The sequence below is a fragment of the Rattus norvegicus genome, chromosome 2 (assembly GCF_021556685.1).
Source record: "Rattus norvegicus strain SHRSP/BbbUtx chromosome 2, alternate assembly SHRSP_T2T, whole genome shotgun sequence".
In the NCBI taxonomy this organism is placed as follows: domain Eukaryota; kingdom Metazoa; phylum Chordata; class Mammalia; order Rodentia; family Muridae; genus Rattus; species Rattus norvegicus.
Window position 1 is genome coordinate 153,876,784 of NC_141535.1, and position 24,616 is coordinate 153,901,399.

Consider the following 24,616-nt stretch of genomic DNA (forward strand, 5'->3'; position numbering starts at 1 on the left):
ATATCCTGCAGATGGTTTCAAATATATATACCCAGGACGCTGCAGCACCACTAGCAGCATATTGCATGTAGTATAATATGCTAATATATATGTTATTAAGAACTGTAGAAACAATTTTTTGCACTCTGTCCTATTTCAAAACACTTGCCCTACTTCTGAAGCTGGCAGTCCTGTGTGAAGTCAGTTTTTTGGGAATAAAAGAGGTTTCCTTTTTCTGAGCTTTTATGGCATCGTGTGGTAACATGCCAGCATTCAGGGTTACTTAGTAGGAAATATCGTATGTCCTCAATAGTGAAAAGAAAAGGATGCCACATTTGCCCTCTGTCCCTGATTATGACTTCTCCCTCACTTGTAGAGGCTCGATAGACCAGGACTTTATTTTATAAACCGATTTATACAACTCCCACACTTAAGTGATTAAAAACACTTTCTCCTGTGTAAAAGTGTCCTCATCTGAAGATTGAGGGTGCTTTACCGAGTATCTCAATTTTACGGCTCCCATATGTCAAAACTATAACTTGTCGGCTGACCACGCATCTTCAACTGAAATCACTCACTTCTTAACCACATACTGAGCACCGCCCTGGCACACTGTCTCCTCCTATAGGAAGAGAGGAAGGGAAGGGGAAGTTTTTTTCTGCAGAAATGCGAGAGGATTTTTCTCTTCAGCATCCATGTGTGGAGGCACAAATCCCTCAGCACAGTTCGAGACTTACACTTTTCTCATTTGTTCTACTTGGCTTCAAAATGGCATGGTCTGTAGGTTTGCCAGTAGGGGACGGTCACAGTAGGGATGGGGAGGAACTCCTTACTGGGTTATAAAGGAGAAGGAATGGCCACTTGGGATGCATGAGAAAGGAAGATGGGAAAAACAAATGATAGCAGTGGACAAGAAGGTGGGGATTCTGTGGCGAGGAGCCACACTGCAGGTGACAGGAAAGGCAACTGAGAAGCACATTGTAAGGAGGATTTTAAAATGTTTCTAATTATCTTCACTGGCTTTAATAGGAGGAACAGCCTTCTGAAAATGGATCGTGTGTGGTGTGTGTGTGTGTGTGTGTGTGTGTGTGTGTGTGTGACAAGGGAGGACAGGATCTTTAATTTCTATTTATTGAGCATGTTCTTCTGTCTGTCAGATGTGGGACAGGCACTATGCTAAGTATTGCATCTTTAAGATGTATTTATTTTATGTGTATGTGTGTGTACCTGAGTACATAAATGTACACTGTGTCTGTGCAATGTGATCACAGGTCAGGAGAGGCCATCAGATCCCCTGCAACTGTTGTGAGCCACCATGAGGGTGCTGGGAACTGAACCTGCGTCTTCTGCAAAAGCAACAAATGCTCTTAACTGTTGAACCCTCTCTTCCGGCCCCGGGTTAAGTGCTTTAAATGAATTATCTTTGCACAGCCTTTGACTACTGTTAATATTCCCATCCTGCAGATGAGACACTGAGAAATCATAGATCTTGGGTAATTGTATAATGGATAAGTGGAGGAGCTTGGATGTGAACCTGGACTCTAGAGTGAAGTCTTCTGATCATCGCATAGCATAATCATTGGAGTGTTATTACCTCACTTCTAGCTCCAGTTACCAACTGGAATGCTTAGTTGTTTTCTGGATGTGTTATTTTGGTCCTCTGGGAAGAAATGATAAGAGTCTTAGCACATTAAGTGGTTCATAGGACAATAAAGATGAATGACAAGAAACAAAATTGAGTAGAGAATGGTTTTCCACTGTAAAGACTGGGCTTTGTTTAATAATAGATGCATATCAGAATGTTCTATATCCAGAGACTCGGTTAATGGCATTTCTTTATAAACTGCATTTTATATGATTATTGGTGCATGTTAATTAAACATATTAATGGGTTTCAAAGTGACAGTTCTCTACATACAAATTACATGCTTCCATTGTATTCACCCTCCCACAGGTTTGTCTCCTAATTCTTTCCCTCCCTCCATATCTCTTTCATTCCCTGCCCCTGGTAATCCCTTTACTTCTTTCAACTTGGCTTTCTAAATTTTAATTATCTCATTTTACTTGATTTTCTGTATCTGACTTAGTTTATTTATCATGATGACCATTAGTTACATCCATTTTCTTGCAAATGATGTAGTTTTATTATTTGCTATGGGTAAATAATGTTCCTTTGGTTATAGAGTTCCTTTGGTACTCTAGTTTCTTAATCTGTTCATCTAGTGACATGTGTTTGACTGACTCCATAACTTGACTATTGTGAGTAGTGTCACACTAAGCATTTCCAGTATTCAGGTGTTTCTTATGCAAGCATACTTCATTTCTTTTAGTTATGTGCCGAGGAGTGGTATAACTGGATCATAAAATACTATTAATTTTAGTTTTCTGAGAATTTTCATAATGTTTTTATGGTGAATATAATAACTCATATCCCCACCAACAATGTATAAGAGTTCCCTTTTCCCTCTATCTCTATCAGCATTTATTGTTTTTAAATGTAACACTCATTCTGGCTGTAGTTAGATGGAATTTAGTCTTGAGTTGTGGTTCCCTAATTCTAAAGATGTTGAGCACGTTCTACATATTTACTGGGTGTTTGTTTGTTTACTGGTTTCTTCTTTTGAGAAATTACTGCTAAAGTTTTGTCCATTTATTGATTATTTATACTGTTGTTAAGATGTTTACTTTTTTATGTTCTGGATTTGAATCAGCGGCAAAGACCTCCCATTCTGTAGACTGTCTCTTTTTTTGATGTTATCAAAATAATTTGTGTGAATGTGGCCATAGTATAGAGGCTGCAGTGATGGGGAACCAACTGCTGACAGGGACAGCCATTAGGCCATTTTAGTTATAAGTTAGAAGAAATGTGATCTTGAACTAGGTAAAGGAATGGGAATGATGAATAAATGCAAAGTGTGACTTTATGCGCATGCGTGAGTGCATGTTTGTACTTGTATGTGTCAAAGACTCTGTGATTAATTGACGGGATAAGAAGAAGGCAATATTCAAAGGAATGTAATCGTTTTCTTTGTTTTGAAGAAGTTTTTCTTAAATTTGTTGTAGTCCTGTATTTCAATTCTTGATTCTACTACATGATCTCTGTGTGTAGGTAATATGATTCTGTACATGAAATCCCTCAAAGATTTCAGCAAAAGACTCTCAGAATTGAAAAAAATAGTGCTTCAAAGTGGCAGGTTACAAAATCAATATACAGCCTTGGAGATTTGCTAATAATCAAATAATGAACTCACTAGAAAAAAATCAGCAAAGCAATCCAATGTACAGTAGTTAAGATTCAATCCATTGTAACAAGTGCTGATAAATCTTTAGGACACTAAGAAAAGAGACTGAAGAAGATGCTAGAGGATGGGAAGCCTCCTCCCCCATGTTCATAACTAGGAGAATTATTGCAAACTATAGATTTGGTGAAAATCACATTGTAATATTAATTGTGTTATTAATGACATTTTTCACAATACCAGAAAAAAATCCTAAATTTATATTGATGCGTAAGAGACCCAAAAAGTGCAGGTAACCTGAGCTAAACAAGAAATACCATAGGCATACTAGTACCTGATCTCAAGACATGACACAGAACCATGGCAACAAAAACATGGTATTGCAATCAAAACACACGTATAGTGATAGAATAGTATAGAGAATATACATACACGTATGTATCTACAGCCAGCTGATCTTTGATAAAGGAGACAAACACATCAAAGAAAAGGCATCCTCTTTAACCTATTATCCCGAGGAAATATACATTAGGAGGAAACTAAAAATAGATCCCTATCTCTTAATCTTGTACAGAAATAAACTCAAAATGGGCCAAAGACCATAAGGTAAGAGCCAAATATTTGAACCATTCTGAGATACTGGCATGGATTTCTGAACAGGTCTTCATTAGTGAAATTCTTACAGCACGATGCCAAGCATTGAAGGGAGATAAGAGTGGTGTAACCTTTTTTCTGACAAGATGTTATCTCTACAGAGTCTACCAGATGAACTTAGGGTAAGGTGAGAGAGACACCAAAATAATGGCACCTTGATTTCTTAGAGCTAGTGTCTCCTGAAGCATGGCATTCTAGTGTATTGCCTGTCTTACCCTAGTTGCCAGACCATCCAATTTAGTGGTTCTCAGCCTTCCTAAAGCTGTGACTCATTAATACAGTTCCTCGAGTTGTGGTGACCCAATCATAAAATTATTTTTGCTGCTACTTCATAACTGTAGTTTTGCTATTGTTATGAATCTTAATGTAAATAGAAATGAAGGGTATCTGATATGACCCCCAAAGGGGTTGTGACTCATGGGTTGAGAACCGCTGCTCCAATTGAAGACATGGCAGGCACTGTTATTCACCTCCTCAAACCTTGGTTGGTTTTAAGTTTACCACTATTTGGAGACTTAAGAAAATAATCCGTTAAATAAAAGATTAAGGCACGGAATAAAAATTATGGTTTAGAGACCAATCATTCTGACAAAATATACTTTCCCCTTTTTAAATTCAATTATAAAAATATTTTCTTTGAACCCATAAATTTACAACAGGCAGTATGAGTAAATCGTTGTTATTATACTTTATTTTGTACCAAGTTCTCATGGCATCACACAGACCCGATCCTGACTTGCAAGGCTGGTAAAGGCTAGCCCATCTAATTGAAGGGTCCCATTAACTCTGTGGGGAGTTATAAGGGTCAATGCCATTGACATGAGATGTTGGCACCTTTTCATAGAGGAATCTAAAAGACTGCATCATATTGCCTAACTAACAAAAGGACAAAGGTAATTAATCCAACATGAACAAGGAAAAAAATGACTAAATGTCTTCAGATGAAAATTTACACACTATATAATTGAAAACCCAGCAGAAGAGAACACCATATCCTGGATGCTAAATAAACTTTAGAGAAATAGAGAGTATGAGTTTCATGAAGATTTGCACTGTAATCTGAGGTGCTCAGAGCAAATATTTAATTGCCATTAAAACAGAATGACATGGCAGTCAAATCTGCATATTTACTCAGGTCTCCAAGGTTCGTTGTACAGAGCAAAAAAGCCTGCTATCAACTTCACATTACTATCATTGTGTACAAAGGGAAGACTTTTATGGCTGAGAATGGGTCCTCAGTAGTAGAGCACTTGCCACCATACACAAGGCCCTGGGTTCTACCCACAGTAGCAGACACTAATCAAAATGAAGAAAACTTTAAAGAGCTAAGACAACTAGCTGTAAATAGCCATGTGCATTGGTGTGCGCCTATAATCTATGGTAATAAGAAGATGTGTTGTTTGCACGCTAGTTGGCTTTGTGTAATGTATCATAGAGCTTATGGCCTTTCATAATTACAGCTGCCCAGAAAAGAATACCCTGCCAGCCACTCTGACCACCACAGCATGAAGCATTTCAGACCAAGCCTCACTTTGGCTCTTAACCTCATTATAAGACACCACCTTTGGTTATTGTTTTTGTTTGTTTGTTTGCTTGTTTGATTTTTTTCCAGCAAAACCAAAAGGAATAAAACATAGCAGAAGGAGTAATGATGGGTGGGATGAAGGTGTCCTTTGACTGGAAGTTTTGTTAGTCTGTGATTTATCTACAAACTTTTGGGTAGAGATCTTCACTGGACTTCCTGAGTCTTAGCGAGACTCCACTGATGCAGGCGTGGATTGACTTCTCATCTTATAGATGAGGCTAGAGTCATGATGCCCACACGGTGGGGGTGGCAGAATAGGTTTGAACCTACGCCTGAGCTCTGAGACATGCCAGTGGAAGGGTGATGATGAGGAGACTCACCTTGGAGACTTCTCTTCCTCCCGCTGCGCTCCCATGTTATGGGAGACACGTGGTTGGAAATTATAGATTTGTGGCTGGGTAATGCTGCTTTTGCTGAGGTTGCTATTGTATTCTAGGGGCGTGTTTCTGTAATGGAGTGATTCCCCCTCCTCACTGAGCTATACCCTTCTTTTCAGGGTAGAATTATTAATATTTAGAATGTGAAGATGTTAAATCCAACATGTCTGAACATGTTAATCTTAGTCAACATCAGACAATTAGAGATAACATCTTTCTTTTGTCCACAGAGTCCAACTAGGACTGCTAACATATGCATGGACATGGAGCCATCCACTGGTGCATGGGCAACCAACCCCGCTCTGGTACATGGGTTTACTCCCCAAAAGGAATACTTTCCCTCCTCCAGCAGCCAGCAGCCACTAATATCCCCTTAGCAAGGATAGGATCTCAGTAACTCCTTATCTATTCATACTTGACTTTTTAATTGGCTTGATCGTCTATAGGCCTTATGAAAGTAACTGTACATGCTATAAGTTCATGTGTACAGCAACCACTTTATGTCCACAAGACGGCAGTTTTCTTAGAATCCTTACCCAAGGCTAAAGGATCATAATGACCTTGTACTTTATGGGAAAAAGCAAATTGCCACTCTATGCTATCTGTGACAATGCACATGTGACTAAGTGAATGTGAGCATGTTGTATATTATGGCAGTTCTGGTGGGGGTGAATACAGTGTGAGAAATGACCTGGGTGGGAACAATATTATCTTCTTCTTTGTGTTTCTGCTGCTCTTGGCACAGGCTGGTTTTTTTCTCTCAAATGTGACTAGCACATCATTAAAAGCACAGATCTAATGTACAATGTTTAAAGTGTCTTGACTTTGGGCCTGAACCTTCTAGGTCCAAATTGAGCTCTACCATTTAACAGCTGGGTGGCCCTGGGGGATTTGCCTAAGTTTTGTATGCCTTGTTTTTCCCATCTATAACTGCAACAGCACCATCGCTATAATGGTGTTGGTGGAATAGGAGGCTTAATGTGGGCAGTGCACTTAGAATGGTACCAGCACACAGTATCAGCACCATGACTGTTAGTCCCTTTCCAACACTGTTCCTAAGGTGGAAGGTCCAGTGACCTAGTGATTTCCAGTCCACCTGAGGTCAAACATTTTCCCCTTCTTAAATTTAATTGAGTGTCCACCACTCACTGATAGCATATCCCTCAGTTCCAGTTCCTTATGTAATCTATGTCTGCATATTGTGTTCTCATTCCCGTGTTCAGGGAAGAGCAAATAATGCAACTATCAAGAGAAGGCACTTTGTTGTATCTATCAATATTTGAATGCACAGTACTTGGTGCTTTGAGATAAGGTCTCATTTTATAATGAAGACTGGCCTAGGACTCATTGTATAGCATAGGCTGGCCTCAAACCATCAGTGATCTCCCTGCTTTAGTCTCTCTTCTGCTGGGATTGCAGTCATGAGCCACCATACCTGGCTTTGTGACTTTTGACTTACTGATTTTACTTCTGAGAAGTTCCTTGCAGGGTGTGGGAAAGATGGCTTAATGGTTAAGGACATTTGATCTACAAACATGGGAACTCGAAGATATGCACTGAACTCTTAGACGCCACATAGAAGAACCAGGCATGGCTGAGTGTGCCTATAACCCCAGCATTGGAGAGAGGATACAGCACTTCCCAAGAGCTGGTTGTCCAACCAGACTAGCTAAAGAAACAAGCTTCCAGTCCAGTGAGAGACCTCTCATCGACTAATAGGGCAGTGATGAGAAGAATAATAGGGGATACACCTATGTCTTGCTTTACTCCCAAGTGCACACACAGGGACACATGCACCGTCATACTCATGTACATGAGGCAAACATGTGCATGCATGCACACATGCATGAAATATCCTTGATATACTCACATAATTCAAGGAAGATGTTGTAAGACTATTCGTGTTGCTAATAATATATAAATAACAAAATCTCAATCCAGAGAAAAACACTTAAATAATGTATGACCTAGCAATGTAATGGGGTATTATGGAGGCAAGTTCAATATTGTTTCAGTCATACATATGGATGTGAAAACTAAAATAAAAATTGCAGAAGAAGAAAATCACTTCCCAGAGCAGTCTACCAGAGTGGCATTGTATTAAAACAGATACTTACAGTCACTCACTTATGTAATCATAGAAGACATTCAAAGTCCGTATAAGAAATCATCAACAGGATGAAGAAACTCTGTAGTGAAGTTTGTTCCTTTCACCTAATGTGGACGACTTACATTTTAAAACATGACCAAGTATGACATTTATAACTTAAGCTATTTTTTAAAAATATAGTAAAATAAATTCTTGCTTCTTCCAACCCTTAGATGTTAGGGTTTTGCTTTGTTTAAGATTAGTACTATTGCTACTATAATCTCAACCTTGTTACACTGTCTTTGAATAATCGTGCCAGCTCTCACATGAAGTTAAAACAAAGTGTGTAGAAACGCTTTCAAAGCTCTAATTTTCTCCTAGGGAGTTGAAACCAAAATGAGTAACGAGGTTTTCTAACATCTAACAAATTTTGCGGCAAAGCCCTTCTGCACCTAGCACAGAACCATTAAATCAGCATTAGACAGGAGATGGGGACACTGAGCCAAGGGCTTTTCTCGGGACTTACTAATGATAAACCTGGGAAAATGCTACCCATGGGACTTCTTCGCATTAAGATTTCTCCTTATCCCTAAAATCCCTCATTTGATCTTTTCAAAGTGCTATATAAAAGTTGCATTGCCCGGGGTTTGAGGCAGGAGCAGTTGGTATTCAGACATAATCAAGACTTCTTGACCTTTGTATGTTGGCAAGTTCTCACACGTATGCCATGCCATTTGATGCCCACAGATGAGATATTTAGGACTTATACACTTCTTTATGTTGGGTTCTGAGGTTTACAGAGGTTTGGAGGTAGCCAGGCAACAGAGAGCTGACCACACGGAGCCTTAAGTTTTGCCTTGGGTGTCCTTGCCACCAGCAGCTAAGGCATTGACTTATAGCAAATCACTTCTGTGGCTGGGAAGTAGTTTGGTATTATCTTCTTAGAGTCTTGTTTTTAGGTCTAGGAGTACCTGCCAGTGTACACCTGAACTCTTTCCCAAAAGACAATGTTTAAAATTATTTAAACATTATTATCTAAGCAATTACATTTAGCAGTGGTTCTCAACTTTCCCAATGCTATGATGCTTTAATAGAGTTCCTTGTGTTGTGGTGTCCCTCAACCATAACATTATCCATTGCTCCTTCATAAGTGTAATTTTCCTACTCTTATGAATCATAATATATTTATCTAATATGCAGGCTTTCTGATATGCAGCCCCCAAAGGGGTTATGACCCACAGGTTGAGAATTTCTGACTTATAAGGGCTCTAAAAAGGTGCAAGTAGAACTGGCATCTCATTTTGATCCTCTATCTTACCACCTACATAATCTTGGACAACCTTTTCCTTCACCTATAAAATGAATAATTATAGCTTTAGTCTTCCAGCATTATTGCTAAGTGTTTGGGTGAAATATGTTTGGAAGTACTTGACAGAGTAAATAACAGAGTATGGGTAAAAACCACTGACAATAACAATCACTAACATTATAAATCAATCTGAATCTAGGTCAGTAGTCAGGTCTAAAGCCTGCTTGGCAATGACAGGAAGGTGCTACTTCCCAGAGTGGATACAAATCACGTTGTATTTAGTGAAGAAATCATCAGGAAGATGCAAAGAACCAACCAAGCATAGGAATAAGAATTATGCAATTCTCCCCCATCACCAATACAGGACCTGGCATATTGCTAATGGCTAAATGTCTTGCTCCAATCAGTGCATCGACTGGCTAGACCACCCTCATCTAGGTCCGCTAACCTCAGAAGAGTTACCCCCCCCAAGAAAAAAAGCACTAATATCTTCTTATCCTAGGTTTGCCTTGAGTCTCCTAAGTCAGACTATGGGGGAAATCAGAGAAGGTAGAATTGAGAATCAAAGTCCTGGTCACTTTTTGTAAACTGTTGCAATCTTGAATTATCTAAGAAGAGAGAACTTCCATTGAGAAGGTGTCTCCATTAGATTGGCCTACAGGCAAGCCTGTGGAGTGTTTTCTTGTTGATGTGGGAGAGTCCAGTCCATTGCGGTGGCCCTGAGTTGTATAAAAAGGAGCAAACTGAGCAAGCCATGACTTGCTGCACTCCTCCTCAGTAAAACACATTCCCCCATGGTACCCGGATCACTTCCTGCCTCCAGTTTCCTCAGTGATGAACTGTGAGACGAAAGTGTAAGACAAATAAGCCCTTTGCTCCCCGTTGGTTTTGGTCATTGTTTTATCACAGCATCAGAAAGCAAACTAAGACAATCTATATAATGAATAATGACAAACTATTGCTGCTGTTTAGACTAAAAGTACTTTTTTGTTTTGAGTTTTTAAAATTATTTTTATACAATTTTATACAATTTATTTATTTTATACAATTGGTTCTTACTTATTACAAAAACATCAAGATGTAAAAATTATTGTTCATATCATATTTATTTGTTTTACTATACTGAAAGTTGTATATGTAAATACATTAAATTTAATTAAATGATAATATACTACACATGGCATATAATCTCCCAAAATCCAAGAATATATCATGTGAATCTTCACATGCCAATAAATACATCTCTATAATTTTACTTTCAGTAGTTACATTGTCTTTCACTGTGTAGACATTCTGAAACTCTCTTGAATCTTCTAAGGTTGAATTATTAGATCATTTTCTTCTTGTAATAATAGTCTTTAAAAATCACTCTCTGGAGAGGTGATGGCTTGGTGGTTAAGAGCATTTGCTGGTCTTGCAGAGGACCCAGGCTCAGTTCCAGCATCTGCGTTGTGTCTCACAGCTGTCCTAACTGCAGGTCCAGGGACCCAACACTTGGCCTCCACAGCCTCCAGACACACATGCAGTACACACGCACATTCATACATAAGGAAAAATGCCCATATACATTAAACGATTAATTATTGTTTAAATACTCAATTCTGTCTTTAAAATAAATCCCGGAAGGAAAGCCTCTAGGTCAAAGGGTAAGGGCATCTTTAAGCCTCTTCTGGTTGCATTTTCACCAATATAAATCCTATTATTATGTGGCATGCAAGAAAATTAGTGACTAAGTAAATATGACTTTTATTTATCATAAACGCTGAGTAACTTCACAATAGCCTGTATTTTTTTTCTTTTTTCTTTTTTCTTTGGAGCTGGGGACCAAACCCAGGGCCTTGCGTTTGTTAGGCAAATGCTCTACCACTGAGCTAAATCCCCAACCCCCACAATAGCCTGTATTTTTAAGACAGTATGCTTCTTGTCAAACCAAGCCCTAGTTTTTTCTATGCTCCAGACACAATATATACATAGTATGTTAATTAATTGTATTCAGAAGCTTGGTGATAATTGTCAGGATATGATTAGCTTTGGGTGCAATGTCTCAGAAAGTGTGGAAATGACTTAAAGGGAGAGTTCTTACTTGCATGCTTCCCTGAAGTCCATTATTTCCACCCACATACTCTTTTCAAGGTGTGAGAATAAAACAGTCAAGGGTGTAGGAGCCCTCTGATTGTGGATCTCACATCAATGTTCCCTAGGGCTGGAAGTAACCCAGCCTGAGCCCTCTGTAACACATCAGACTTCCTGGGGGGAAGTGTTAAGATCAGAAGATTTTCAACAGAAATTACTCTTGGTGACACAAGCCCAACTGTCAGAGTAATTTCTGCTGGAAAGACAGCCTCTGAATTAATAGTCTAATAAACTGTGTTAGTGTCTCATCTAAGCAAAGGATTAATTAGGGGAGAAGAAACTAACATTTATTCTGTTTCCTATTTGACAGACCTTTTATTACTGCATGATTGCATTTAATCCTCTGCATCAGCATACAGGGTAGGCATTACTGTGGGCATTTTACAGTACAGGATCTGAGGGTCCTTCACACAAAGCATCTTGCCCGGGGCTAGCTAGTTGGTGAGGTACCAAGGTGGGTTTTGAATCTAGACCTCCTGTGTTTTGTGTCCCTGTTCTTTCTCTTTGTTCTTCACTGTGCGTACAGCAAGCCTGTTTGTTTGTTTATTTTGGAATATTAATCAAAAGCATAAACACACACTTAGCCAACTAAACTGCAGGTTTCCTGTTTAAAATTTCTCTGTCAGGAAGACTCAGTGTCTTTAAGTCACTGTAACCAAACTACCTGAGAGGACAACTGGAGAAAGAAGAGGCATTTAACCTATGGTTTTGAAGGTTTCAGTCCATCATGATGAGATTAAAGCAGAGCCGTTTACTTCATGGTAGACAGAGGTAGAGAGAGACAGGAACAGCCCTTAGAACTTACCCCTGTGATCTACTTTCAGTCTTCATAAATAGTTCCTCATTTGAAGATCAAGTCTATATAACACATGAGTCTGGGAGAGTCAGTTTATATTCAAACTGTAACACTTAGAGAGATCACCCAAAAGCAGTGTCAGTCAAGTGACTTTTGTAGACTAGAAACAGGAAATCCATGAAGCTGACCAGAAAGGAGGAGCTAAGCTGTTCTAATAAGATATAATAGTTAGAGCTAGAGGTCTTCCCATTTCTTTGCTAAAGTTGTGTAATTTCATTAAGTACCCAGCTCCTTCCAAGTTTTCTGGTCTTTCTCCCTGTTTGCTTATAAGTGTCTTTATGGTTGTGTGGTGATCTCAAGAGTTCGGAGCACAGAGTCTTAATAAAATTGGCAAGATAGAGTTTAGCCTGGCTCCTTTCTCACATTTGTTAATTTTAAGAATAGGACTAGGACTCAATGGGAATGAACTTAGCCAAAATGCCCAACAGTAAGGAGATGGATCACCTCCAGAAGATAAACAGGGACGCCAGTGGAGGGATGGTGCCATCCACGCTCAAAATTTTTGACCCAGAATTGTTTTTGTCTAAAGGAAATGTGGGGACAAAAATGGAGCAGAGACTGAAGAAAAGGCCATGCAGTGACTGGCGCAAGTTGGGATCCATCCTATTCACAGACACCACATTCTGACACTACTCCTGATGCCATGGTGTGCTTGCAGACCGGAGCCTAGCATGGCTGTCCTCTGAGAGGCTTTACCAGCAGCTGACTGAGACAGATGCAGGTACTCACAGCCAATCATTAGACTGAGATTAGGGACCCCTAAGGAAGAGTTAGGGGAAGGATTGAAGGAGCTGAAGCAATCCCATAGTAAGAACAAAATTATTAACCAACCCAGACCCCTCAGAGCTCCCAGAGACTAAGCAACCCACCAAAGAGCATACATGGACTGGTATATGCCCTAGCATATATGTAGCAGAGGACTGCCTTGTCTGGCCTCAGTGAGAGAAGATGCACCTAATTCTGTAGAGACTTGCTGCCCCAGGGAAAGGGATGCTGGGGGAGAAAGTGTGAGGTAGGGGTAGGAGGGTGGGTGGTTGAGCACCCTCTCAGGAGCAAAGGGAAGCAGGGATGGGGTGAAAAACTTTGGGAGGGGGATCAGGAAGGGGTCAAAATTTGGAATATTATTAATAAAATGATATAAAAATAAAACAACAACAATAATAATAAAGTGTAGGACAAAGGTCTCAGTGAACTCTCCTTTCTATCTCGCTGTCCAGAATGTGTCATGTGCCTCTACCAAAATCAAATATTGGCACCGGCAATGGCTTGACTAGGATTTCCTCCCTTGAGCTGGAGATGGTACATCTTGCAACCAAAGCCAGCTTTGTGGCAGCAAGTGGCAGCCTGAATCCTTACACACAGCATTTGAGGGATTTTTGAGGATGGTTTTCTGTTTCATTTTTCTTTCTGTTAATGTATAGGTGTAAAACCAAACAGCATGGTATGGTGTTTTGATACAGATGTGATTTGTAAGATGATAAAATCAGACAATTTGAATGCCCACCTCATAAATATTTATCATTTTTCTGTGGTGAAACACTGAGGAGTCTCTCTTGTAGCTGAAGTCCATGTTCCACTATGTTAATTATAGACATCCCGCTGTGCAGCAGAACACCAGAACTTATTCCTCCCACCCAGCTTTAACTTTGTACCCAAACACTCTGAGCTCTCCTTTTTGTAGTTAATTACATCTATATTCTGAGCTTCTCAGCAGCATAGAAGATTCTACTTCTTTTCTAGAAAGCTTTATTTTTGTTACCACTTTCTACAAATGAATCTGTCATTTTATTCAGTGTGATCTGTCAAAGCCTTCCCAAGTCCATGAGCTTTATCTTTTAGAATCCCGAATCCCCATTCTTTGCCACAGTGTTTAACCAACTCTTCTTCAGTAACCTTTCTTGATGCATCTTCTTCCAAAAATGTGGGGAAAGTTCGGTGGGATGGAATGAGAGACAGGACTCAATAGCATCTGTCTAATAAAGTTTGCATGTTGGTTTTGCTCTTAAAAAGTATACTGTTCTAGTGGGGATCATGAAGAAACAAAGGAAGAAAGGAGAAGGGACAGAGGGAAGCAGGGGAGGGGGTGGGGGGGAGGGACAGCAACAGCAGCCACCACTTTCAAGCTTACTTTTCTATCTCGATTAAGTATCCTAATTATCCTTTTCTTTCCATAAATCATTTAACTTTTAAAGTTGCAATAAAATGAAAAACAATTGAAGAAAAGGGCTATTTGCCAATTGTCAATTAAACAAAATGTTAATTGGGAATAAAATGTAGTTGTTCTCTCTCTCTCTCTCTCTCTCTCTCTCTCCCTCTCTCTCTCTCCCTCTCTCTCTCTCTCTCTCTCTCTCTTTCTCTCTCTCTCTCTCTCTCTCTCTCTCTCTTTAGCTGGCATAGTAATTGAAATAAAATATACAATTCAATTCAGCAACTGTTGTCTGAGCCTATGGTGCTATAGTGTAAAGGACAAGTAAGACATATTATAAAAATGTTACTTGATTGGTGGAGAAGAGGAATAAAGATTGAATGCATAACAAGCATCTATAATAAACTATGCCATGAGATATGCCAAAGACATTATTAGAATCATAACAATTGTTACAATTACAATGATTCTACATTGAGAACTGATTGTGGTCTGGGTTAGCTTTTATTAAGCTTTACGTGTAATTTAATTTAGTTCTCAGAAAAAAACCAACCTCCATAAATAAATTGTTTTCCTGGGAGCCCTGTGTGGTAGAGGGAAAGCTGGATGGAATAGAGAGGGCTAAGACTATCAGGGGCATGAAGATCGGGTGAAGACACTTTAGTCTGAGGAGGAGGTACAACATCATGGGAAATACAGAAAGGTGACCTTCTATTCGGGGTTGAGGAGAAAGGTTAAGAAAAAGTAGTTTCACGGCGGGAACAATGGCCCCTGAAAACCCTTAGTTTGTTTTGTGTGGGTAAGCCACTCTGGACTTTGGTAGAAAGTGATGCTGAGGAAACCTGGTGGTCATGTGGACTCTGATGAGCTAAGGACCCCATCCTTAGAAAAAGGATCCAAGGAAAGCTACCCCTCCACTTGCCCACAGGTCTTATTTTAAAACTCTCATAATGAATTGGAAATTCACATGTAGAATACAACATTAAGCATGATTTAGGGAATCATCTTAGGGGGAAAAAGAGAGCGCTAAAGCTAAAAACTGTGAAAAATTAATGCTGAAAAAGCACAGTCCACAAAGGAACAAAATTAGCAAGCAGGGTTCATCAACACTTATCCTGTGAAAGACTTTGGAAGAAACAGCAAGCTGCAGGCTGGGATACAGTGCGAATCCCATATCTAGCAAAGCATGTGTATCTAGAATATATTTAAAATCTTAGAATCTTTGAAATAACTGATATGTGACTCAAATAACCCAACTGGAAAATGAAAAAGAAATACAGAAATAAGTCTTTCACTGAAGAGGTCATAGGAATTGTACAGAAGTGTGAAAAATGTGGCACACCCATGAGCTACTCGTGCAAATGTAAATTAAAATGGAGAGATGTCACTATTGACTGATCAAAACAGTTATTATAAGAAGTAATGCCAACAGCAGGAGGTGCCTAGACACTGTACCACTCACACACTTCTGGTGAAGGTGCCATATGGAATAGCCAATTAGGTCAGTTTAACCAAATGTGTGCTCATCCTTCACCATAGCATTAGCTTTGTTACATATTTATCCCTCAGAAACAAACAAGCAAAGGGTCATGTCAGCTTTCTTCATAACGAACGCAACCTGAATAAACTCAAAGGTGTGGCTGCGTCGCCTGTTTGTCCTCCATCAGATCATGGGGCTCTACTTATCAGTGAGAAGCAAAACCTCATTGATGATCATGACTAGGGAACCACTGTGAGTTTTTAAAAAAGGAAGTATCCAAACTCTATTTTGTGACTCCTTTTTTATAAGTATCATGGTGTGACAAAATTATAGAAATGATGGACGAATGACCGGAGTTAGCGCTGGTCAGGAGGGAGGATGCTATGAAACGGTAGTATGAGGGGTTCCTGTAATGAAAACTTTCTGCATCTTGAATGTGACAGTAGCGATATGAGCCTATACACATGGTAAAAGTACAAGGAACTCAATAACAGTGCCTGAAGAAGTCTGACTGAGGTAGGAGGGTTGTATCAGTGTTAGTTCCCTGCTTATGATCTTACACTTTTGTTATGCAAAACAACTCAGTGGGCAGTATACAGTATCTTATGTTATTTTTTTTTTTACAATTGGCTGTGAATCTTCAATTATCCAAAAATTTTGAAAAGTTAAAAATTGCAAGAGAATAAAGGTGGAGATCCTAGAGAGAGATGGAAATGCAGTTTGGATGTGTTTGATTCTGAGAAACTAGAATAGTCAAATAGAGTGCTTCTAGGATATAAGAGTAGATGGTGAGATGAGGAATATTGAAGAATCAGAAAGCTAATCCCATAGAGATGGTTAGGTAGTCTTTTGTGGGCTTGCCCGGGGAGGGTGAAGTCATCCCATTAATGACAGTGTGGATACATCATATCATTAACTGATAGAATGACAGTGGATGTTTGATCTCTTTAGCATGGTTTGCATTCTAACTTCATAATAACTCTGTGGTGCCATTGTTATGTTTTGTGGGTGAGGAAAAATACTAAAAATGTGAAATAAATTTGCTTAACAGCTGGCAATCAGAGCAGCTGGCCTAGGGTCTCCAGAAGTTAGCTTCCCTCCAGCACTAGAGAAGCCAGGATGAGAGCATGAGGTGTGTGCTTCATTTAAAGTTTTTGCAGGTAAAGAGAAATTCATGAAAATAAGAGAAGTTACTCCCAAAGTAGGCCCAATTTCTATGTTGTGTTTAATTCTTGTCTGTTAACCCAAGGTTTTCGATGCCTACCAGTACGTTGTTTTCAAGAAGAATGCATAGATTCCATGGTCAAAGTGTTGTGGGGGGGGGGGAGTTGCTTCTCATAAGCACACTGCCCAGATAATTGATGGTTGTGGCTGGTTTATAATCCATAATTGATAGAATCAATAGAAAAGTAGGGTGGTTAGACTTGTTTGTGGTTGGAAACCATGAGGCATGTTACAAAGGTGTCATATTGGGGGATCTAGGAAGAGAGAAATGGTTGGAGCAGATGAAGGTCAGCTTTGAGTAAATGACATGAGATGATTCTGGAGCTAGGCTTTCAGTGACCTTCCTTCCTGTGAGACCTAGGGCTTCCTGTCATTTATAATTTATCAATTCATCAGTAATTTCTATAACATTGATTAGATGTAATTCTCCTGGAAGACATTGCTGGTTGTTAGTATATGCAGGGAAATGCCAGAAAGACTGTTTTACTCTGCATAGGCTATGAGATGGCTAGTATTAATTGTCAATCTGACACACTCTAGAATCCCCGAAGATGCGGGATTGTCTGGATCAGATTGGCTTGTGAGCCCATCTGTCTGATATCATCTTTATTCCTTAATTGAGAATGCAAGACCTATGTATTGTGGGCAGCAACACTCCCTAGGAAGGAGATCCTGGAACTAAACAAAAGAAAGAAAAGAGGACAGAGGAGTGCAGAAAGCTATTTTTTCATGCAATATCAACTAGTAAATATAAAATATGATGGCAAAGACTGTTAGTGGACACTAAAGTCATTTCATGAATTCAAATTGTTCTCATACTCTCCAAGTTTCACACCTTTGTTGACTTAGGTTATTGCTAGGGAAATGTGTGCCTCCAAACTGGAAAGGTCTTGAGAATCCTGTTGTACTCAGCTCAGTGTCATCAAGAGCGGAATAGACTGACATTATCTATTTCTTACTGTGTTCCTGGAAAAAGAAAACAACATCATCTTCCGAATGTAATTGACAAAAGTATCAAAACAGAATCTAATCATAAGTAAAGAGTCAGATGAACTCAAAATGTCTGACATTTTATACATGACTGGCATCTTTGTGAAAGTCAACGCCATGAAACATGACAAGCAAAAGACAATGACATTGTATTAACTGTAGGGAAACCAGAAGGAGAGAAAGGGAGGGAGGGAGGGAAGGAGGGAGGGAGAGGGAGGGAGGGAGAGAGAGAGAGAGAGAGAGAGAGAGAGAGAGAGAGAGAGAGAGAGAGAGAGAGAGAGAAAGAGAGAAAGAGAGAGAGAGAAAGAGAGGAGTCACCATCCAAATATATCCTGTAGACCTTAACTGGACCCTGGATTCTTCTTTTACCTCCATTATGACAATGACCATAGGAGACAGCCTAGAAATGGAAGACAAATTATTCCTTGAATGTCTAAAAGATCTAATTAAGCTGATTTTTCTTAGCTAGGTATTGTATTGTGATCATGCAAGAGAATTTCCTTGTACCTAGGAGACATACCCTGAAGTATTTAGAGGGACAGGGTCATCATCTCTACAATGTACCTCAACACAATGACATTTCAGTGGGTTTACAGTCTGGTGGAATTGTTAACCCTCTTTATTTTGCTGTTTACTCATTTAGATTTTCCTCATTCCTAAAATTTCAGCAGTTTATTTAGAAATCCCTCTAGGGTAGTCCAAGTTTTGTCTCTCACATTTAGCTGCTTCTTGATTACTTGTATAAACGTCATGCTTCCTCCGAAATGATGAATCAAATGCCTGAATTTGTACTAACCTCTGGTGTCCATCAGCATTCTCTATTTATATCACAGCCACAAGTATAGATTAGAGAATAGACCCTAAGCTTCACAGATTAGTGTCTTTGCTCCTATTTACCCTCCAGAATTAGGTGACAAGAGTCTATTGCTGAAGACACCACAGGCTTGGGAATAGATATAGAAAAAAAAATCAAGCTACTTCCGACCTTGAAGCGTCTTGCCTAATAGCTAGTTTTCACAGTGCTCAGAGATACTTGAGCACTACCCAAAGAGATAAGCAACCATTAATCATATCTAGATTTGAAGCCCGTGTGCTACAATAATGCCTGGCCTGATGAGATATGCTCACTCGTGCAATAGTGGCACAAATATTATGGGGATAACCAAAGACTTTTTGATTTGGATTTAAGATTTGTCCTGCCAGAAACCACCCTTACCCAACACCATTATTGGAGCCAAGAAGCTATGGCTAAATAGGCTATAAATCCTAGGGGGTAACACATTACTATTTGTTTGCTAAATTGACACAACATCAAATTGATTTCTAGTGATTTATCACTATATCCGTAGATTATTGAATCTCTCAATCCTCCTCAAAGAAGCTTTTATTCCTTTTCTTTTATCTCTTCTTTTTTTGTAGGTGGCAATGAACAGAACTGATGTGAATGGAATTCAACATGCATGAATAAGTGACTGAAATGATTATAAAGTACTTTGCTATAAATGGGGCATCGATATCATATTCCTTCCCTCACATCTCTGGGATCAATGTGGAATAGAGGGAAGAAGAGCTAGTAAGAGACAGAGGTGGGGAATGGTTATAAGGAAGCAGTGCTTTCAAGACATTTTAGGCCAGTGGTAAATATTGCAGTGATTGGGACAGTATGCACAAAACCCACTTGAGCTCAAGGCAAATGAAATTCCACCATGGATGGAGGATGTAAGCATGAAGAGCCACTCTAGCTGAGGAGACATTGATATACTATAACTTCTGAGTCAGGTTCCTTTAAGGATGTGACCTCTTGTAGATAAAGAATGCTGCAAGGGATAGCCCTGAACCAAAGAATATTTGAACAACACAAATTGTACTAGATGAGCTTGAAGCAGAAAAAGGAAACATGAAGTTAGGAGGATAGAGGTAGGTCTAGGATGTGGTGGAGTAGGAAGACGAATTGGATGAAAAATATATTGAATAAAATCCTCAAGGAATTAATGAAGTATCATTTAGATTAGGAACAAACAAAAAGTCCAGTAAACATGCTGTTAGTTAATATTCTAGTTGTTACAACACAATGTCTGAGAAAAGTAACTTAAGGAAAGAACATTTTGTTTGTTAGTTTGGCTTGTTTGGTTTGTTTGAAGGATACAATTCAAGATGGCTGGAAAGTCCTACTGGCAGGACATGACAACTGATTACTTCGCAATCAAGAAGCAGAAAGAGATGAACTCTGATTCTTAGCTGGCTTTCCCTTTTACACAGTTCATTACCTCAGCCCATTAAATAGTGCTGCTTACAGTTAGGCTGGATCTTTCCATCTTATTTAACCTAATTCTGACAGACGTGGACAGAGGCATATAGTCTTGGTAATTCTAGATTTTGCTACGTTAACAATTGTTATTAGCCACCCATGCTATTCCCCTACCTCATAATTCTTTTGGTTTTAAAACCAAGTGTGGGCCCTGAAAAAAAAGCTGAAGAGACAATTATCCGAGCTCACATTATGCTCCTTTTCCTTTACTGTTGTGCATATTCACATGTCTACAAAAGGAGAGAATCCGGCATATCAGCCTGAGTTGGTACATTGAGGAGCACAGAATGACAGGAAATCCTTGTGAGTCCCTTAGAATCTTTGTTAGAACAGAGAGATGAGGTAATACAGTGGGAGACCTCTACGGCTGCTAGATATTAAGTTCATGGAATTTTATTTTGGGAAACACATTTAACCTTGAGTAGGTCAAATGACATTTTAAAGAGATCCTTGTTATCTACAGTTGGTTGTCATAACTCTATTTTTATCACAACCAAGTTGATATAGAAATATTCTATACTCACACTATTAGTTACATTATGAAATTATCTCTCGTGACTGGTAATAGCCATGATTTTGTGAGAGCCCTCAGCTCCATTCTCCCAAGATCCTATAAAACTACCCTCCCAAATATATCCACTCCATAAATCTGGATGTGAAGCAATTGGTACAGCAAGGAAACCACTGTACATTTTGAACATCCCTTTCCCCAGTAATTATATGATTTCTAATTCTCTTGTTAATAAATCACATAGTTCTTTCAAAACTAACCATGCCTTAATATTTAATACTATCTTTCAAAACCACGGTACCAGGTGGAACCATGAAGTGTTAATGTTTTTCCATTTAAGTTGTCAAAATGGATTGTGGTAGTTAAAATTCTTTATCAACTTGACTAGATTTAGAGTCGCCATGGAAACACAGTACTAAAGTGTATTTTTGAGGATATTTGAGGATGTCTAACTGATGAAAAACAATGACCCACCCTCTTGAAATTGAGGGACACCATTGAGAGGCTGGGGTCCTGGACTGTGCAAAAGAAAGTGAGCTGAGCACCAGCATTTGTCTCTCTCTACCTCCTGACCAGACACACTGTGTCCAGCTGACTCCTAATCCAGCTGCCACAGCTTCCCGCAATGATGGACTGCATCTCCTCAGGTTGTGATTTAAAACAAACCCCCCTCAAGTTACTTTCATCAGGTACTTTGACTATGACAAGAAAAGTAGTTAATACACAAGTATGGATGGCACTCTTGTTTCTGAATGCTTGATACCATGGGTGTTTGCCTTGGGAGTAAAGAGGTCGCCAGTCAAGAGGCAGACCTGAAGTGAGTGCTGTTCAGTGAAGACTGGTGTGCTGGGGCTGTGTGCGCACTGTTAGTTTGTTCTGTTGCGAGCAATGCTACTCTGTATGGTGGAAGAGCTGATGACATGGTTATGACTACCATCCTGTATATTGGTTCAGTTGTTGGATTTCCTGGGCTTCATCGTTGCCATCAGAACAAGAGCTTCAAAAAGAGTACCTAAAGCTGATCTTCGTTGACTCCCATAACACACCGTCAGGCCCCTTTCCCACTGCCACACTTGAACCTTCCTTACTAAGTTTCACCTGCTGTAGCCCCAAATCTTTTGGGATCAAAATTTTGTTGACACCAAGACTCCTTGTTCCTAGTCCACTTTCAGTTAAACACAGATTTTCTCAAGTATCACAAAAGCTAAACTCATTGGACTATTTTGCAGTTGAGGTGAAAATATTTCTATTCGAGCCTCTGAGAGAGCGTGGTTCTCTACAGTTTCATTCGCCCACTGTTTACACACAGCAGCTGCACAGGTTTTTATCTACTGAGGGGTTTGATTGTCTTTGAGATTCGAGAAAAAAGTAACCACAGCTGCCATGAGAGGAGCAGAATGGCTCTCTTTGTAGTTTCTCTTGCTTTGTGGGATGTGTGTCATACCAGTAGCCCGCCAACAGCATGTTCCCCTGAAACGGTTCCTTTTACAAACAAGAAATGCGACTTGAGTGCTATACATCATTTTCCAAGCTAATAAGATAATCCACTTTTCATTTCAAAGCCTGAGCTCTAATCTGAAAACAGAAGTCTCCTTCTCTGCTCTTTGCAGCAAGTCCTTGGATAAAGACTCTGTTATCATAATCCTATTAAAATGTACTCCCTTTTGTGGCACACTTCCATAATAGTATTTATCCTTCTAAGCACCCAGGGAGAGGAATGATAAAAGCCAAATCGATTCAGAACTTCAGAAAAAAGCATACTTGTAGAAATCAAGCAGGTACGATAAGAGTCTGGGAATGAATGGCAACTGATATGCCTAGCAGGGAAGAATAATCATTAATTTGAGAATTAGGCTTCTATCTAGGCGATGATTGGAAGATATGATGATTTTTCTACTGAAATATCCTGTACTGATCACACAGAACCAGATACAAAATGTCGGCCAACCCAAGTGTTGCAGGGACTACTACACTGAGCTATAGTCATTCATTATATGCTTAAGCAGAGCTACAATCATTGAATTTCTTTGAGTGAAAACACCAGTTGTCTTTCAGATTTTAATTAGTATAGATATTATTCATCTTCATTTCATTGTAGACGAATGTGTAAAATTCTTTATGAGCTGGCAAATCCTTGCCTTCAATGAGGGACTTCTTCCTCCCCACCCCTCTCTCCTTCCTTCCATCCCTTCTTTCTTTCCTCTCTTCCTTCTTTCTCCCCTTCCTACCTCCTTCTCTCCTATCATCCCTCCTATTGGTAGCGAAGACAAGTTCTGTTCTCTCGGCATAGCCCCCCTTCACTGATCCAACTCCATTTATGTAAAGGTTGCATTAAAATCATTTTCCATTGCCACAGGATTTTCTCTGCAATTTTGTTTTAAGTTCAAGTACATTTCCAATCTCCCCTAAATCTTACCTTAACTACAGTATTAGTCTCTTCATTTATTTTTATAGCAGCAACCAGGCTACTGTGAATTAATGCTATTTTTGATATGCGTGTCATTTTCATCATTGAGAAATAATCTATTTTTGCTCAGGGATGTTCTAAAAGTTCCTTGCAAGTTCATCTAAACCTGATGCTTTGCCATGAATTCAGAATTAGGATGGAAGGCAGTCAGTGATAGAATTCATGCTCAAGGCCATGGGTTCAATACCCGGCACTGTAGAAACACCCAAGAATACAAAATGAAAGTGCAGGTTGGTATCAGGAGAAAAGAGAAAACTGTGCAGATCATTTCCTCTACTCCAAAGGCACATATCATGTTCTTCCTTCAGGTTCACGGTTGTCATATCTCTGGCCTCTCTTTCATCTCACCCTTTCAGTTATTCTGTTGTGCCTTCACAATGGGCCCGATTCAGAACTGAACCAACTTCCTCCTCAGTTCAGTGGACTCTGATCAGCAATCCGTGAAGGTCTCTATCTTATTTTATTATTCTTTTCCCTCTTAGTCCTTGTGAACATGCTCATCCCTTCTCCCCAAGTCTTCTCCTTGAATCAGTTTCATATGGTAATGTGTGATTCTTTATAAAACACGTCATTTTGGTATGAGTTTAAGTTGACAATTACTATGCTTTGACCCTCATATTCTTGTCCCTTTCCTTCGATTCATTTAAAATATCTGTCTAGGGTTTCTCTCCACCAGGCATTGCTTACCTTTGCCTCAATGTTCCTGCCCGTTCAGGGCTTCTTTCCTTCCATTTCTCTATACCCAGGGTCTAGCTCTCTAGACTTCCTTATGTTCATTCTAAGGTATCAGAAACTCTTTAAAATGCCTTTGGCCTCCATGCTCATCAACTCAACAGCATTCTTTATAGTTCCTTTATAAATTTATTTATCTCATTCTTTACAGATTTCTTTCTAAATGTAATAAAGCTGGAGATGCTGGGCTGATTAGTTTTTGTCACAAACTAGAGTCACTTGGAACAAACTAGAATCACTTGGAACAAACTAGAGTCACTTTGGAGGAGAGAACCTCAACTGAGAAAATAGGTTTGGTGTGTAGGCATGTCTGTGTAGGAATTGTCTTGATTGTTGGTTGATGTGGGAAAGCCCACACCATTGTGGATGGCCCTAACCCTGGGCAGGGGTTGCTGGGGAGATATAAGAAAAATAATGAAATGTGATCCTAGAAGCAAGCAGGTGAACTAATTTTGCCATGGTTCCTGCCTCAGCTCCTGCTTGACTTCTTTCCCTAATTTCCCTCAATGATTGGCTGTGGTTGGAGTGTGTAAGCCT

The 24,616-nt window shown here is 39.5% G+C and overlaps 1 protein-coding gene across 4 annotated transcripts in view; it reads left to right on the forward strand.

Annotated features, from left to right (window-relative positions):
* Positions 1–24,616, forward strand: part of Schip1 (schwannomin interacting protein 1) — a 775,862-nt gene that overhangs the window by 17,629 nt on the left and 733,617 nt on the right. Inside the window, exon 1 of one of the 4 annotated variants that reach the window (XM_087619479.1) lies at positions 12,751–12,942. Within the exon in view, the coding sequence (XP_087475605.1) occupies positions 12,937–12,942 (6 nt within the window). The 5' untranslated portion in view covers positions 12,751–12,936. 4 annotated transcript variants of the gene reach the window in all.